Consider the following 14,697-nt stretch of genomic DNA (forward strand, 5'->3'; position numbering starts at 1 on the left):
TCCAGACACATGTCCCTGTGTCCAGATATCCTTTCTGTGGGCTTTTGTGAGACTCTAAAGGACATTAATCTGATGTCATCCCAGACTTTCCCTCTCTCTCTCTCTCTTCTCATCTTCAATGTGGAACTTTCACATGCAGTGTTACCTGTAGAAGTGCTCAAAATACCAATCCTTTACTTACATTTCCCCACTTTAAGTGTAAAACACCACATCATCAGAAGCCATCAGTAATCTCTACTTTGTCAAACATGTCCTGAGCTAAAATATGTAGAAACATTACACAACTTGAAGCTGGTAAGGGATTGCAGCCTTTCTTTGTGTCACTGGACACACAGCGATGCAGGCTGCCTCGGGTTGGATGAATCAGATGTCGAGAGAGTGGGCTTTATAGTCTTTACAGCTTCACTCTGGGATTCAATTTACTTTATCCTCCAGACAACCTCTTTTGACAGAATTCCATGCTTGGTTGTATCAGTTTATAGGTGCTAAAAAAATAAAAGTAATTTGTCTGTGGTCATCTCCATTGTTCATTTTGTACAGTAAATCCTCAGAAAGATGCTCCATCAAAAATGACAGCAGCCAGGGCTTGAGCTACAGGGAAAAAAAGAGGAAAAAAAACAGGGTAAGAGATACAAATAAATATATATTTTTTAAATAACCAATATGTCATTTGACACTCAATGCTATTTTACTAAAAATTTTGGGATATAAGTACAATTTCATTAACTCATGTGACACAACTTGCAGGTATGTGAGGTATGGTACACTAGCTCCATGACAATGACTAATAACAGTCTCAATTGAGCAATAATTTTTTTCCAAGTTTTAAACAAACATTGCAATTCATTTCAAATAATAAAAAATATGGTAGTTAAGGGTTTTTCGTAGTGTAGTTGTCTAGAACCAGCAGGAGAGTGGCAGACAAGTTCTTTGTGAAAACATGGCTGCTGCCAGCAGGTTCACCAGGAAAAGGTATAATTTTAGCCACATAAAAAGATAAGTTTGCTGCTTTATCTTGCAGTTATGCATGTTAAGCATGTTTTCATTGGGCACAGATCTGCCTAATGTCTCATGCTAGTCAGCTGCATGTAAGACACTGACATGTCAGCATCTCACCCAAGCACAATCCAAAAAATGAAGTATCCCTTTTCAGCAAAGACAAAATCCATTGGTTTCTTTCTCAGATTCAACTTATAAAACTATAAAACTTTAACGTTACATAAAGTATCATAAATAAAACACCAGTGGATAAAATCAGGAGAACTGTGTGCAAGACTCAAGACCGTTGTGAAGGGAAGGGAGGAGTGGGAGTCTTATCAGGATGAGGAAAGAAGGGGACTGGGGATTTGACGTGCTGTGGTGAACGCAGACTCACCTTGTCCGACTTACACCTTCATGATGTGGGCTGAGGTGGGGAAGTCAGCAGAGGAAGGGGGAGGGGCCAGGCTGGTCGGGGATGTGGGGGGACTGGGGGCACACTGGGCTGGAATGAGGTGCAGGAGGGTGGAAGGAGGGAACAGAGGGGGAAAAGTGTTAAAGCAACTCAAAGAGTGAGCAAATTAATGGGAGAAGGTTGAGGGACAGTGTAGGAGGAGGGACTGTGAAGACTGTCCTCCCTACGTCATGTATCCAAATACTAAATGTCCAGATTTGGCTGAACGTACCCAACACTGAATACCATGTGTAAAAACAAAGAGGTAAGACTGGAGTGTTTTGTCTTAATGATGTTATCAACCCAATGGTGAAGTCAACATGGTATATTGACCTTTTATTATCCTGTGGTAACTGTAAATGTCATGTCGTGTTAACCAGTCATGTGGAATTGCAGCAAGGGGTTCATTTTGTTTTCTAAATCCAAACGTTTCATACATTTCATGGTCCCCAATGTCTGCCCCTGTTTACACATTACTCTACATATTTTTCAGTTGACAGGGATATATATTTGTCAGAGCATTGCTGTAGTAATCAAAAAAATATGACATTTATGTTGTGGTCACCAAAGCATGCGAGACAAAACACTGAAGTTAAAGCAAACAAAACGTTTTTGTGAGTGTCTATACATTATAATACGTTGTATAATTGTGAATTAAGTGCTTGTTGTATGAAGGTATGGATGGAATATAAAAGAAGAAAACGTATTCATATTTGGTGCAGAAGGCGATTCATGCTTTTGTCAAATGTATTTAGTAAGTACTGCCGCATGTCCTGCACTATTTTGATCAGGACGTGATGTTACTAGCAAAGGGTTAGTGACACGTTAGCGTGAAAGTCACGGCAGCCGAGCGGAGATTGTCCTCACCAGAGAGGATGCGGCTGCGACGAGAGGCCTCAGCAGCCAAAGTGCAGGAGATCTCAATCAGCTTTTCCTGCTCCTCCAACTGCTGCTGGGAGCTGACTGGAGCTCCACCCTCCACTGGTCCGTCCAGAAGAGGAACCATGTTCTGCAAACTGAGAGGAGGGAGTTTTGTTAACTCGACAACATGAGGATGTTGAGCTGATGTCAATTTTCAATTTGTATGTGTTGTTTTTATTCTTAAATATTTGAGCTCCCAATGTGTAGTTTTGTTTTGTCCACAAACACAGTTTAGCATCGTGATACAGATGTATAAGAAAGAGAGGGTTGAGTCAAAACCCACTTTGATTTGGCAATGAGGGTCTTGATCCGCTCCAGTTTCTTCTGCTTCTCCTTCTGCTCCTCAGGGCTCAGAGGTGTGTTGTCCTCTACCTCTAGGTGGCGCTCTGGTATCACAACCTTGTCAGGAGTCATGAGCTACAGCAAAGACAATGCACATCAGTAAACATGAGTCCATAGTCCATACATGCATTATTCTTATTACAAAAATGAGGGAGTGATACACCAGAGTGAGCTCACCTCTTTGCTGATGTCCAGTTCGTAGTGTTCTGGTCCAATTTGCAACCGTCGAAGCCGAGCAATTTCTTCTCGTGGTGACTCTAGTCCCGGTCCCCGAACCGCTGTTTCCAGGTCTTTAATGTCAATCTCATGAGCTGTCAACCGCCGCCGTACCTGTTCACAAAGATACAGATGCCCACAGACATGGATACTGCAACTCCAATCTTCTTAATAATCCCCAGCTCGAATAGCTCAGTCTTGTCCAACCACTGCTATATGTCTGTCTCTCTGACTTTTGTTTGGCTCAACCTCTGCAATAGATGCCACTGAATTCTACACATTAAACCTTAGATTTGTTGTTTTAGCAATAACATAATGACCACACAAACTGGAAAACTGGAGTGAGTTAAACTCATTGGCAAATGCATTTGTCCCCTAACGCTTACAGGAAGTTTTTAATACCAGTGTATAATAGGGTAATTATATGAGGGTAAACTGTAATCCAGCAATTTAAACTTGTTGAGTGTCTCACACTGACACACACACGCGCGCACACAGGTTCGCTAAGGACTCTGCATTGACTTCCATTCATTAGGACAGCCTAAACAAATCATTATCTTTAACTGTAACCATAGCCAATTAATAAAACTAACCCTAACTTTAGCCTAACCACAATTTCAATTTTAGCCATAAAATTGACCAGTTCCTCTGAAATTAGGTTCTGCCTCATTAGGACCAAGTTTTGGTCCCTATGAGGACTACTGGTCCTGAGAAGGTCACTGTTTAAGCCAGAAAAGACCTTGAGGAGGTAACACACACACACACACAGTATACAGTACGCATTTGAAGAACTCAGTTTTGGCTCGGAGAGCTTCTCATTATCACATAGCTGATAGTGATCATATCATACCACTCTGTAGTTGGCTGGAGACTGGCCGCCTGAGAGGTTTAGACTCCGCCTCTTCTCTTTCATGGAGCTGCTCTGGTTACGGCGAATTCGCTCGTTCTGCTCCTCAACACTCATCTTCGACTTTGCCTCTGCAGAAAACACAGCACTCTTTGGACGCTCCTGTTACAAAGATATGGTCACAGAAACAATAGATTAATAACAATATTTAAGTCTGAGCTCAGTGGTGCCTTTTAAACAATTGACCAAGAAGTACAAGGACAGTAAATGACCCAGTGAGACAAAGAGGCTCAAGTCGAATCTCAAGGACAGAATATGTTTTTGTGTAACTTAGTCTGTATTTATATAGCACATTTATCATACATACACACAGATACACGTCTACTAGGATGCTTGTAGATGTTTAGTAGCGGTGCCACCTGAAAATAGGGTTCCCTCAAATGTCACAATGTAATATGAACACTGCTGTGTGCAATTATATTGTTAAATCTGTTCATCTGAGAATAAAGGTGAATACTAGGATAGCCATGGTCTCACACTTTACACACTGATTCATTTGCTTTATGCTTTATGTTTTACATGTGAGCAAACACGTTTAGACACTGCAGTCCTGACATAAAGTTAGAAGTTGACATACCCTGGAGATTCCATTAGACACTCTGCCATTATGTCGGGAAACAGCAGGGCTGCTGTGTGCTTCCCCTGTGGAGGCCTTGGTTCTAGGAGGAACAATGCCAACTGGCAGAGAACATGAGAGAGACGTTTAGAAGCATGTGAAAGCAAGGAAGCCAAATTCTCAGTGCTAAGTAAGGATTGATATATGGATATATGGTCAGATCTACTTTATCCAATGATAAAATCATAGCTCCAAAGGCAGAAACTGATTCAGATCAAACTGTGGAAGACGATATGACACAGAGACTTGGTCTTCAGCTGTTATACCTTTATTTGTGCTGGAATTTCTGTCCTGGACCTGGTCCTGCTTGTCATTGCATTGGTCCCCAAACTTTGGCTGAAATAAAATTTAACTGAACATAAATCTCAGAGGTTGTGACAAACGTCAGTGCACATAAAAAGCTGCTGAGCAAACATAATGCGTAACATAACTTATTATGATGATGATGATGATGATGATGATGATGAGAATGAATGATGGTTGTATCACATTGAAACATCCATCATACCCGTAATGAAAGAAGCAGCACATGATGCAGACAGAATAACATCTGATCTTACTGTATGTGTAGTGTCATGACAGTGTAATGCAAATTTGATCTCCAAGCTTTTGCAAAGAGTCCAACTTTCAGGTCAGTGGTGTCTTCGGCACATGCATCTTTTGCTCTGTCATGAAGACAAATTTAGGCACGACAGTGCCACAGAAAGAACGCCTCCTTCTTTCTCTATGACACTGTTGCATGCCATCTCACCCTTGGTATAAATGACAAATGTCCATGTACTTTAAATTAAATGTTAAATGTTCAAAAGAGACTGAGTGGGTGAGGAGACGCAAACGTGCCATGAAGCTGACATGAATTTTACTGGCAGAGACGTTATAAAGAGGAAAAAGAAGCAGAAATCTTTAGGAATATGTATGTGCAGGAGGTGAAATCCAGGCTGATACCCAGACAGAGGAATATTGAGTGGCAATGGAGAAAGAATGTCGATGTTGGGGGTGGGGGGAGGATAGTCTCTGGTGGCTTATAAGTACAAGAATGATGTTTTCGAAATGATGACATTAGATAACAGTTAGGACTGTATCATGGGAGTGGTGGACACCCAAATACCTTTCTGATGTGAGATTCTTCACCATCAAGGTAACCATCATCCAGGCCCAAGCTGCGTAGCCAGGCGGTGCTGTCAAAGGGCAATGGGGGGATGGAGGGAGGGCAGGTGGGGGAGGATTCCAATGGATAATAGGCCTTGGGGAGGGGAGGCCTTGGGGGGACACTTTCCTATATCACCGTAAGGGCAGCAGGGAGAGAGGGAGCAGGGAGGAGAGAAAGGACAGGAGGAAGAAAGAGTGCTGCACATCAGGAGGAGTTTTAAAGAGCCAGGCAAAGAGCAGAGTAGAAAGGGCTCAAGGTATATTCTGTGGAATGGGCTCTTGGGCTCCCCTGGTGGCCAATAAAATGTGGGCCTGTCAGCCTTAGTGGATTCAGTAAAACCAGGCAAGGTTCTGTGAAACAAATGTATCTAAATATATTTAATTTGAGTGACAAAGAAAACATGAGAGCAAGCAAATCTCACTTCAATGAGAAAACCTTTCTCTTCTATAGTTTTACATATAAAAGCCAAATTTAATTAACTGTCACCAGCTACATTCAAGACATTCATATCTAGACTCATCTTTGTGAATTAGACTGGTGCCAGTGTACAGTATGATTGATGCTTGCAAATTCTTGGTGGTTCCTGTAGAACATTGTCAAATATAATTTTACATAGATATCTGTCTGCAGAAGCTCAAACCGCGACCAATGGCTGACCATGCAGTGGTATAATTTATATTAGTATCTTTGACAAAAGCAATATGTTAAAGTAAAATGCTTATGATCTGCAGGAACGTTATTGTCATAATATCTAATATTCTACGAACAGATGGGAATTAGCAGAACCTTACCATGTAAAGCATGGATAACTTTTTTAAAGATGGCTCTGCATGAACATTTTCCCCAAATGTTTATCAGACTGTGTTATGGCACAGATCAACGGATCATCTCCCTGTTCCCCTTGATTGTTGGGATAAGTAAGTGGCCGAGCACCAGCGTAACATGTCTGAGAGGTTACCTGGCTACGGTGATGGTTTTTCGGCTCCGCACTTCTAAAGCGAAGAACAGGAGGTGAATAAAGATCTGGGCTATAACATAGTGATAAAACATCAGTCTGATAGGAGTCCTTGAGAAGGAGGATCTGGGAATCAGGCATAGAAAAGCGTCTGGTGGAGGACATATTTCTGAGGCCACTTTGGTGTCCTGATGACAACTGAGATGGGTGGAAGTCTGGATAGATATCTTTTCTTAGGCCAACCTTAACCTCTTGCATGCAACCATCTGAGGATAACCAGCCCACATCCTGAAGATCAGAATGGGTTTGCGCTGTGTCTGAATGTCCGTTGATAGATTTGAAATCCTGATAATGCACTTGGAGAACATTGATCTGTTCTCCTGCTCTGGCTCGGGTTGGACTTTGATCTCTTTGGTTAGAGCTTGAATTGTTTCTGCAGTTTTCATTTTGATCTATTTCCTCCATCACCGGATCTAATCTACCCAAGGACTCCTGGTGGTTTTGGAAAGCTAGGGAGGGCTGAGGAATGAGGGCATGTTCATACATTTCATAGCCATGATAATTTTCTGCTTGCAGGCTTATGTCAGACTCTCTGTAACTTCTGGGTCTACTCCTAGGCTTAGGGTCACATTTGAAGTCAGGTACTATACATGACTTGGGGCGAGGTTTAGGGCTTGACCTACATACTTCAGAGTTAGTTCTCGAGTCTGAGCATATGCCTGTTTTAAGTTTTGAAGTGGGGTTTGTCCCAAGCTGGGTGTGTCCGGTGCTTACCTCCGGGCCCAGCTGTTTGGTAGGGGAGGCCTGGGAGCCGGGCACTGGGGAGAAGGGGCTGAGCGGACTGGTGAGGCTTATTGAGCTCAGGGGACTGGCTGGACTATTGGTGCTAAAGGAGCCTGATGTACCGCTGGTAACTGAAATAGAGAGAGGTGGGGTTTGTTAGGGCTAGATTAGAATATCCATTAAGCCAAATGAATAATATTCTACGTCCAGTGTTTTACCTCTGTGCTTGGCTGTGTCTGTACCTCTGGATGAGTTATTCTTGTGAAGCCCCTCTAATACATCCTGGACTCTCCAAAACTCTTTTTGGATGTGCCGTCGAACAAGTTCACTCTGCAAGTCAAAGTTATGTGAGAGAAGGATGATAACTCCATTGTAACAGTCACTTAACGGGAACTGTTTAAAATCATATCCATGGGTTATCTATTGTATGAGCTTTATGGACAAGATGGAGATATACAAAAACTACAAATTATATTTCATTAATGTCAATGTTGTGGACAAATAACATGCAAGCTACTGCTAGAGGTAAGTAAAAATAATTGTGTTTGTTTCTGTCAATTGGCAAAATGACCTTCCATTAGATAACTTGTTCTTGAGGTTTAAAAGCTGCAACCCACCAAAAGAATTTTGAGGTTTTGTTTAGTTTGAGCACAAATGCATATCATTATTTTATTTTTTTCCAAACGTGCAAACCCTTCACGATCTTAATTGCACTGTATTTTATTTTGATTTCTTTTTCAATCTGGCAACATCTAGAAATATTGCCCCGACCCCAAAGGGGGTCTCGATCCCAAGGTTGAGAATCACAGCATTAGCGATAAGAAAAAAAAGTAACCAAACTTCATGAAAATTTCAGTCGTACTGTACTGACTACTAAAGAGCTAAGGCTTAAATGAAACACCTACACTTAATGGATTGTTCACGTATGTGCAATGACAACAAAAGCTTAGATGTGTTGTGCCTCATTTTACACTATAATGTAATAGCACTGATTTTAAGAGGCTATGATAATATACAACACATTTTCCTTTTTGACAATCAGCCTGCAGCCTGGTGGATTAAAACAAGCACGCAAAGCAAATGTCAGATCTGATTCATAACATATTTGACTGTTACTTCCCTCGGAGAAAAGCACTTTAAGAAACCGTATAGTAAATTCTGCCACAATGCTACACAGGGATGATGACAGCAAGACCCTTACCTGTCCTCCTGCATTAAGCTGCTCCCATAGATCACCATGGATGGCATGGGCCTCATCCTCCAGTGCTTCAAACTCCATACGAGTGGTGGTTAAAGCCTGAGAGGTTCAAAGGAATGGAATAATCAGAGAATATTTCTGAAATCTGTGGCTTACAGCTTCATGATATAAATTACTGACAATGAAAGTGTGTTGAGTTTAATACAAACACACATTTTATACAAGCAAGCACTTGTTTTTTGTATTATGGCTATTATCAACCACAGCTATTTGGAGATGTACACACACATATATAATGTTATACAATGTATGTAACACATTCAAATTGAATTCACATTAAAACACATTAAGACAGGCATCTTCGCAAACTCAAACTTGGTGCTTGTCTTACACTGGAGGCTTGTGACAGCTCCCCTCTGATGTTGATGAGCTGGTTCTGCAGGGTTTCCTTTTTGAACTGCAGCTTTTCCATGGCAATAGGCTGATTGTGGTACAGCTCCATCTCCTGATGGGTGGCCACAAGTGCTTCTTCGAGGCTGTCCTGAAAACAAGATTCATTGCAGATTGATGATTGTACTGAATGTCCTCAATATGTTGGGATATGGGAATCATTTGCATACAAAATGTTGGTGCTAAGAAATGTTGAGAGCACAGATGACTTGAACACTTTATAGCCAAATAATGAGCAAACAAGCAATGTACCTTGTCCATTCTCAGTCTGTGGACAACAGCCTCATGGTCTTTCAAAGTTCGATTCTGCTCACACAGTCGACCTAAGAGTTTCTGTGTCAGACATGACAGTGGGTGGTTACATGTTTGTACATGCACGTTACATAGACAGGAGGAAACATAATTAAAAACAAACAGTGTAACAGTATAAGCATCTGAATGAGTACATGCTAATAGTGCAGGAGTGTAAATGTGTCACCCATGTTACAGGGGAACATGTCATTCTTAATCTGCACTGCACTGTTTACCTCACAGTTTGGGTAACAGTTATTTGCATAGCTAATGGACAGAGCTAAGGTCAGGAATCTGTCCAGGTAAATAAGATTCTTTCACATTTAAGAGGGAAACAAATCCTTTATAGAAGCACTATGATATTGAACACATCACTTTTTCATACAAGTATTTTATTTGTCTTCAAAAAATGTCAAAATCTGGATGTGGCAGTGTTTTTGTATGTGTATGATGTGCAAGTGTCTTACACTGGTTTCAATCTCATTCAGTTTCAGTGTGGGATGTAATTCTCTGCTGTAGACGTCATGAAATGGAGGCACCTGGAAAAAAGATTGTAAAAATCATCAGCATCAATCAAAGAGTATGTACACAGACTGCACCAATGAAAATAAAATAAATGTTTAAAGTTTAAATTATGTTCTTGATTCTGAGGAATTAATGTCTTACTTTAATCAGATTATCACCAAGATTTAACCTCTGCCAGCATGATTTGTCACATTGAGCTATTAGAGACTATGAGTTTTCATGTTTTTGTTTACACTAGATGGCAGGGGAGTATGTTTCTATTGAAATACAGCATGGAACAGCATCATGACAGAAAAAAAAAAACAATTCACTCAGCCATTCTTCAGCCTAGTATTACAGTACACATCATGTTTACACTGTATACATGCACTTTATCAGAAAATGTCACAGAATCTCTTTGTGTGTCAGAATAAAGAATTAAAGTGAGATGCGTCATATAGGGTTGGGTGATAATCTTATAACACGGTATTCTGTGTTTTCTAAAAAAAAAATAGCTATGGTATCAGTTTAATTTATGTCACAAAAACAAGCGTTTTATAAGAGTGTGTCCAACATGTCGGTCTGAGGGTGAATATTCAGTGTATTGGAATTGATCAAACTGGTAACTATAGTAGTACCTGTTATTACCCATTCACTTATTTAGTTCAGTTCACTTATGCATTTATTGTGACATTTTAAAAGTTTTTAAATTGTTTTATTATTATGCTCTCCCTCTGAGCCATATGATTCAGTTAGTTACAGTTTCATATGGAGAAATTTTGATTCCGCCCAACCCTAGATGTTTTTACCATTGGGACTACACATAACTGAACAACACACCATAATCACAACTGTTCGCAAAGTAAACACAACAAGTAAAATGAACAAAAACTTGTGAATGCGTGAAACCAATCCTGACATCTTTATCATGTAAAGTGCTGGTGGAAATGGTTGTAACTGAAGTTTTGTGTATGAATTCACAGAAATAGCAGAACTTGGCACAACATTAATTGAGGAAAAACTTAATTTTCCAATGTCGGCAAGGGTCCATGATTTTCAAACATATGTCTAAAATCATCCGCAATTCAAAATATCACACTACACAGCTGGACTATACAAGCATACTGCTGCCTTTAATTAGCCCACAGTTCTCTAAAATGGACACATTAGTAAACAACATGTCAGACATTCACAGTTCTGGTAATGCTGAGTGTCTCCACTGAATGTCTCCAATGTTTACAGGTGTGGTTTAGCATTTAAGGAGCAGTCAAAAAAAAAAAAAAGTACATGGACCCTCACAGACACACACATAATTGTTCTGTGTGACAATATGAATCACATGCAGACAAGAACAAAGTGAGAGAGGCAGGCTTGGGTATGGAATATCTGGTCTCTTGGGGTCTACAAGGCTTTGACTAACTATCCAACACTGGCTCAGAAGTTCAAGGCGGTCATTCAGACGAGAGCACGGCTGGAAGGTGGAATTATTCGTTAAAGTTGAAGAAAAACAGTTGAGATGAAGTGCTGCTGTACTGTAAGCCTGCCTCCCTGTGGTGCTCCCTCCTCTCTTACTTGTACACAGAGCGTTGCTGATGAGGATGAGCGCTTCACCATTCGGGTAACCATGCTATTTAGGTGGCTTCTCTCGAGTACCTGAAGATTCAGCTCAGATTACAGAGACCTGACAACAAGCTGATATAACAGTGTCTTGGCAAACAAACGTACAACCATGTTAGGATAAGTTTATCACCGACAGTGTGTTTACAAGAAAATATCAATTTATCATAAAAACGAAAAAACAAAAGAATAGATGCAAAGAAAAAACAGAAGAGAAGGAAACCCCTGGGCTGTTAATGTCAACACTGACTAGAAAACACAGTGTGAAAACTGTTATTGCAGACCATGTTTGCGTGTGTGTGTGTGTACCTGTTGGTCTAGGTAATCCAGGTTGCGCTGGAGCTGAAGGTCTAATATGTCCTCCTGAGCCAAGCAGCAGCAGCAGGAGTACAGTAACACACATGGAAATGGCAGACACACAGACATAAAGAAAGCATTCAGACAGGACAACAGCAAAGCAAAGCACCACAGCCACCCTGCCAATGAAACTGCAGGTCCACGGCTCTATAACAATAATGGGCTACTTTGACTTTTCACTGGTCTTTGAGCCTTCTTTTGTGACTGTTCTGGCTCTACAATAGCAGTCTTGCTTCGCTAATGGAGTGTGATGCATGCTGGTGGACAGGGAACCGGTTATTAAACATTGCTCCACAGCGCCACCAGTCATCAGAACCCTCACATGTATCTTAAGTGACACAACAACACTTTTGTTTGTTTGTTGATTTAAGGCTAAGGACATAACATCTTCGTTAAGTGCCAACTTGGCAGTCCTACATTCCACTGATGATGGGCTAAAACGGTGGAACCCGTGGTGGACCTTCATCATTAACTCATGCTTCTCTTTCACACATATACACACATATATACACACACTCAAGGGCGTGGCATATTAGGTATAGAACAGAGTGAAGAGCACAGGATTAGGACAGATCGACAGATGTACTGCAGAAAGCAGACAGCTGGCTACACCTGCAAAGCTACAACACAAAATATGTGCGTGCGACTGTGTTATCTGTATGTATCAGACCACATTCTTGGCACATACCATTTTATTGTGGATGGAAGGGGATAGAGGGTAGTTTTGATGGTATAATCCTTGGCTTAAGGACCTCCTATCGCCAGGGTAGTCATACTGAAGGAAGGAGGAAAGAATGAGGAAAGAAGGAAGGGAAGAATGGAGATAACAATGAATTAAAGTTGTTAGGGTGAAAGAAGGTGAATATGGTCCAAGATAGGACTCCCACACAGATTCCCATAGTTAAAGATTTTTCAACAGAAAAATGACTAACCTATGGTCTGTAGATATACTGTGTGAAGAAAATACCACTTTGTGGTTGCAGTTATCTTGTACCCCCACTGTGTAATACCTCAAACACAGACTTGACTCACCTTGGGGGAGCTGAGCGATCTCCTCATGCTGTAGACGGATGGATCAGCATAGATCACGTCATCCCTCATCCTTCCTTGAAACCGATCAAAGCGTGTGGACAGCGATCGAGCCGGTGACATAAAGTTGCTTGGCACTGGTGAGTAGGGCCCCCCTGATGATGAAGAAGGTGACCTCGGCACAGACCTGGAGCGTGGCTGGATGGACAGGCGCCTCATGGTTGTGTCCATTCCACCATAGCACTGTGGCCCCCATGAGTCCCTAGACATTGGGGGTCCATACAACTGATGAGGTCCGTCCCTCAGTGAGTGACGTTTCTCATCCACAGTCCAGCGTCGGTCGTATCCACCCACACCAGAGACAGAGCAGATGCTCTCAGGTCGGATCCCCGGTGGGTACAAAGGGTACTCATCCACGTACTGGGGGCCACCAGGGTAGTAATCAGCTGGGATACTTCGGTTCACTGGGTAGTAACGAGATGGGCTGAAAGCAGAGTGAAAGATGGCGATTATATTTTTTTCTCCCTGGCGCTCACTGACCATGTTATAATCTATTGTGAAATGTATTTTATTTGTCATGACCTGAAAATCGATTAGGCAAATTGGACACTCTAAATTGACTGTAGGTGTGAGTGTGGATGGTTGTTTGTTATGTGGTATTGTGGGTGTATTGTATTTTATTGTATTTATTAAAAGAATGAGAAGAACGAGGCAGTAATGCAACAGATGCAAACTGAAAATAATACGCAACAGAAAATTTAGGCACATGTTGGAGGAAACCACCACACATCAGTGTCTGCATGGTTTTCCCATGAATTCTAAAGACCTAAAGTGAGATATGATTCCTCTCTTCCTCTATTATGTACCTGTTAATGTCCTCTTGTGAGGCCATGACCCGCCGTTGGTTGACCCAATGCTGCAGCTGTGCCATCGAGCTCTTCCTCTGGGCCACTTTCTCTGGAGCTGTCCTGGGCACAAAGCCCCGCCTCAGCACTACGTTCTCCTGCTTCTGCTCCCTAGAGTCTTGTAATGGACCAGCACTCCCCTCTGGATGTCGCTGTATAGTATGATGTCCGCTGTGACTCCTGGACAGAGGTTGTTTGCTATTGCTGTTGTGGGGTACATTGTTGGGAGGGCCGTGGTTGCCCCAACCGTTTGGATGATGATTTAAGTGAGGGCCGGGATCAGGACCATGTCCTCCACCTTCATCTTTACCTTCTCCTTGTTTTCTGTCATTCTTTTTCCCCTGCAGATCAGAGGACGGGGTAGAAGGTGAAGGCGTCTCTACGCTGTTGGCCCCATTGGTTTTAGGATGGCTGGTCAAGTCATTGTCTGTTTCATTGTGTGTTTGTGTGTGTGGTTGCTGTTCTGAGTCAGGAGCCTTGGTCACCATAGTTGGTTTGGGATCAGCTGTAGTGTCTGATGAGTTTGTTCTGAGGAGGAAAAAAAAAGAAAGCATGAAATAATCAGCTTAGTTATCATATTAATAAATCCACTATTAATACTGTTCTGATGCCAATACGCAGTTAGTCTTGGCCAAAACCACAAAATGAGCCATTGGTGCCAATCATTTCTAATCTGGTTGGTTCTACCTGTTCTCCGTCATCATTACACCACAGTGCCAAGAAGGCAATGGACCTCTACTGACTGACAGCAGGTCATTCCATTCTTATAAATGCTTTATATCCATTTGTGTATGTTGGTGTTCGGAGCATTCTATATCAGCTTTTGGAGGATTTTGTGGCTTTTTCCTCATTACATTTGTTGCTGCACAAATTAACAGAAACTTCAACATTTCTATGTATTAAATTAGTCATAAAAGACAAGCCATTACATTATTAACAGGTATTGGAAAGTGTTTGTTATAAGTTTTAGATGTGGATGTATGAGTGGTAAAAGACAATCTGTATAATATTATGTAAAAACCAT

General features: G+C 41.5%; 1 protein-coding gene across 1 annotated transcript in view; it reads right to left on the reverse strand.

Annotated features, from left to right (window-relative positions):
• Window positions 1–255: 255 nt before the first annotated feature.
• plekha6 (pleckstrin homology domain containing, family A member 6) overlaps window positions 256–14,697 on the reverse strand; it is a gene marked incomplete at its 5' end in the record, with an annotated part of 34,405 nt that continues 19,963 nt past the window's right edge. Inside the window, 19 exons of the mRNA XM_083892828.1 lie at window positions 256–591; window positions 1,376–1,483; window positions 2,300–2,448; window positions 2,637–2,770; window positions 2,873–3,025; window positions 3,762–3,920; window positions 4,396–4,496; window positions 4,701–4,770; window positions 5,543–5,710; window positions 7,314–7,453; window positions 7,541–7,652; window positions 8,524–8,619; window positions 8,912–9,056; window positions 9,188–9,315; window positions 9,729–9,800; window positions 11,692–11,745; window positions 12,428–12,514; window positions 12,772–13,252; window positions 13,635–14,201. Coding sequence (XP_083748954.1) covers window positions 1,386–1,483; window positions 2,300–2,448; window positions 2,637–2,770; window positions 2,873–3,025; window positions 3,762–3,920; window positions 4,396–4,496; window positions 4,701–4,770; window positions 5,543–5,710; window positions 7,314–7,453; window positions 7,541–7,652; window positions 8,524–8,619; window positions 8,912–9,056; window positions 9,188–9,315; window positions 9,729–9,800; window positions 11,692–11,745; window positions 12,428–12,514; window positions 12,772–13,252; window positions 13,635–14,201 — 2,914 coding nt within the window. The 3' untranslated portion in view covers window positions 256–591; window positions 1,376–1,385. The remainder of the gene's footprint in view (window positions 592–1,375; window positions 1,484–2,299; window positions 2,449–2,636; window positions 2,771–2,872; window positions 3,026–3,761; window positions 3,921–4,395; window positions 4,497–4,700; window positions 4,771–5,542; window positions 5,711–7,313; window positions 7,454–7,540; window positions 7,653–8,523; window positions 8,620–8,911; window positions 9,057–9,187; window positions 9,316–9,728; window positions 9,801–11,691; window positions 11,746–12,427; window positions 12,515–12,771; window positions 13,253–13,634; window positions 14,202–14,697) is intronic.

Source organism: Microchirus variegatus, assembly GCF_963457635.1.
Source record: "Microchirus variegatus genome assembly, chromosome: 7".
Taxonomy (NCBI): domain Eukaryota; kingdom Metazoa; phylum Chordata; class Actinopteri; order Pleuronectiformes; family Soleidae; genus Microchirus; species Microchirus variegatus.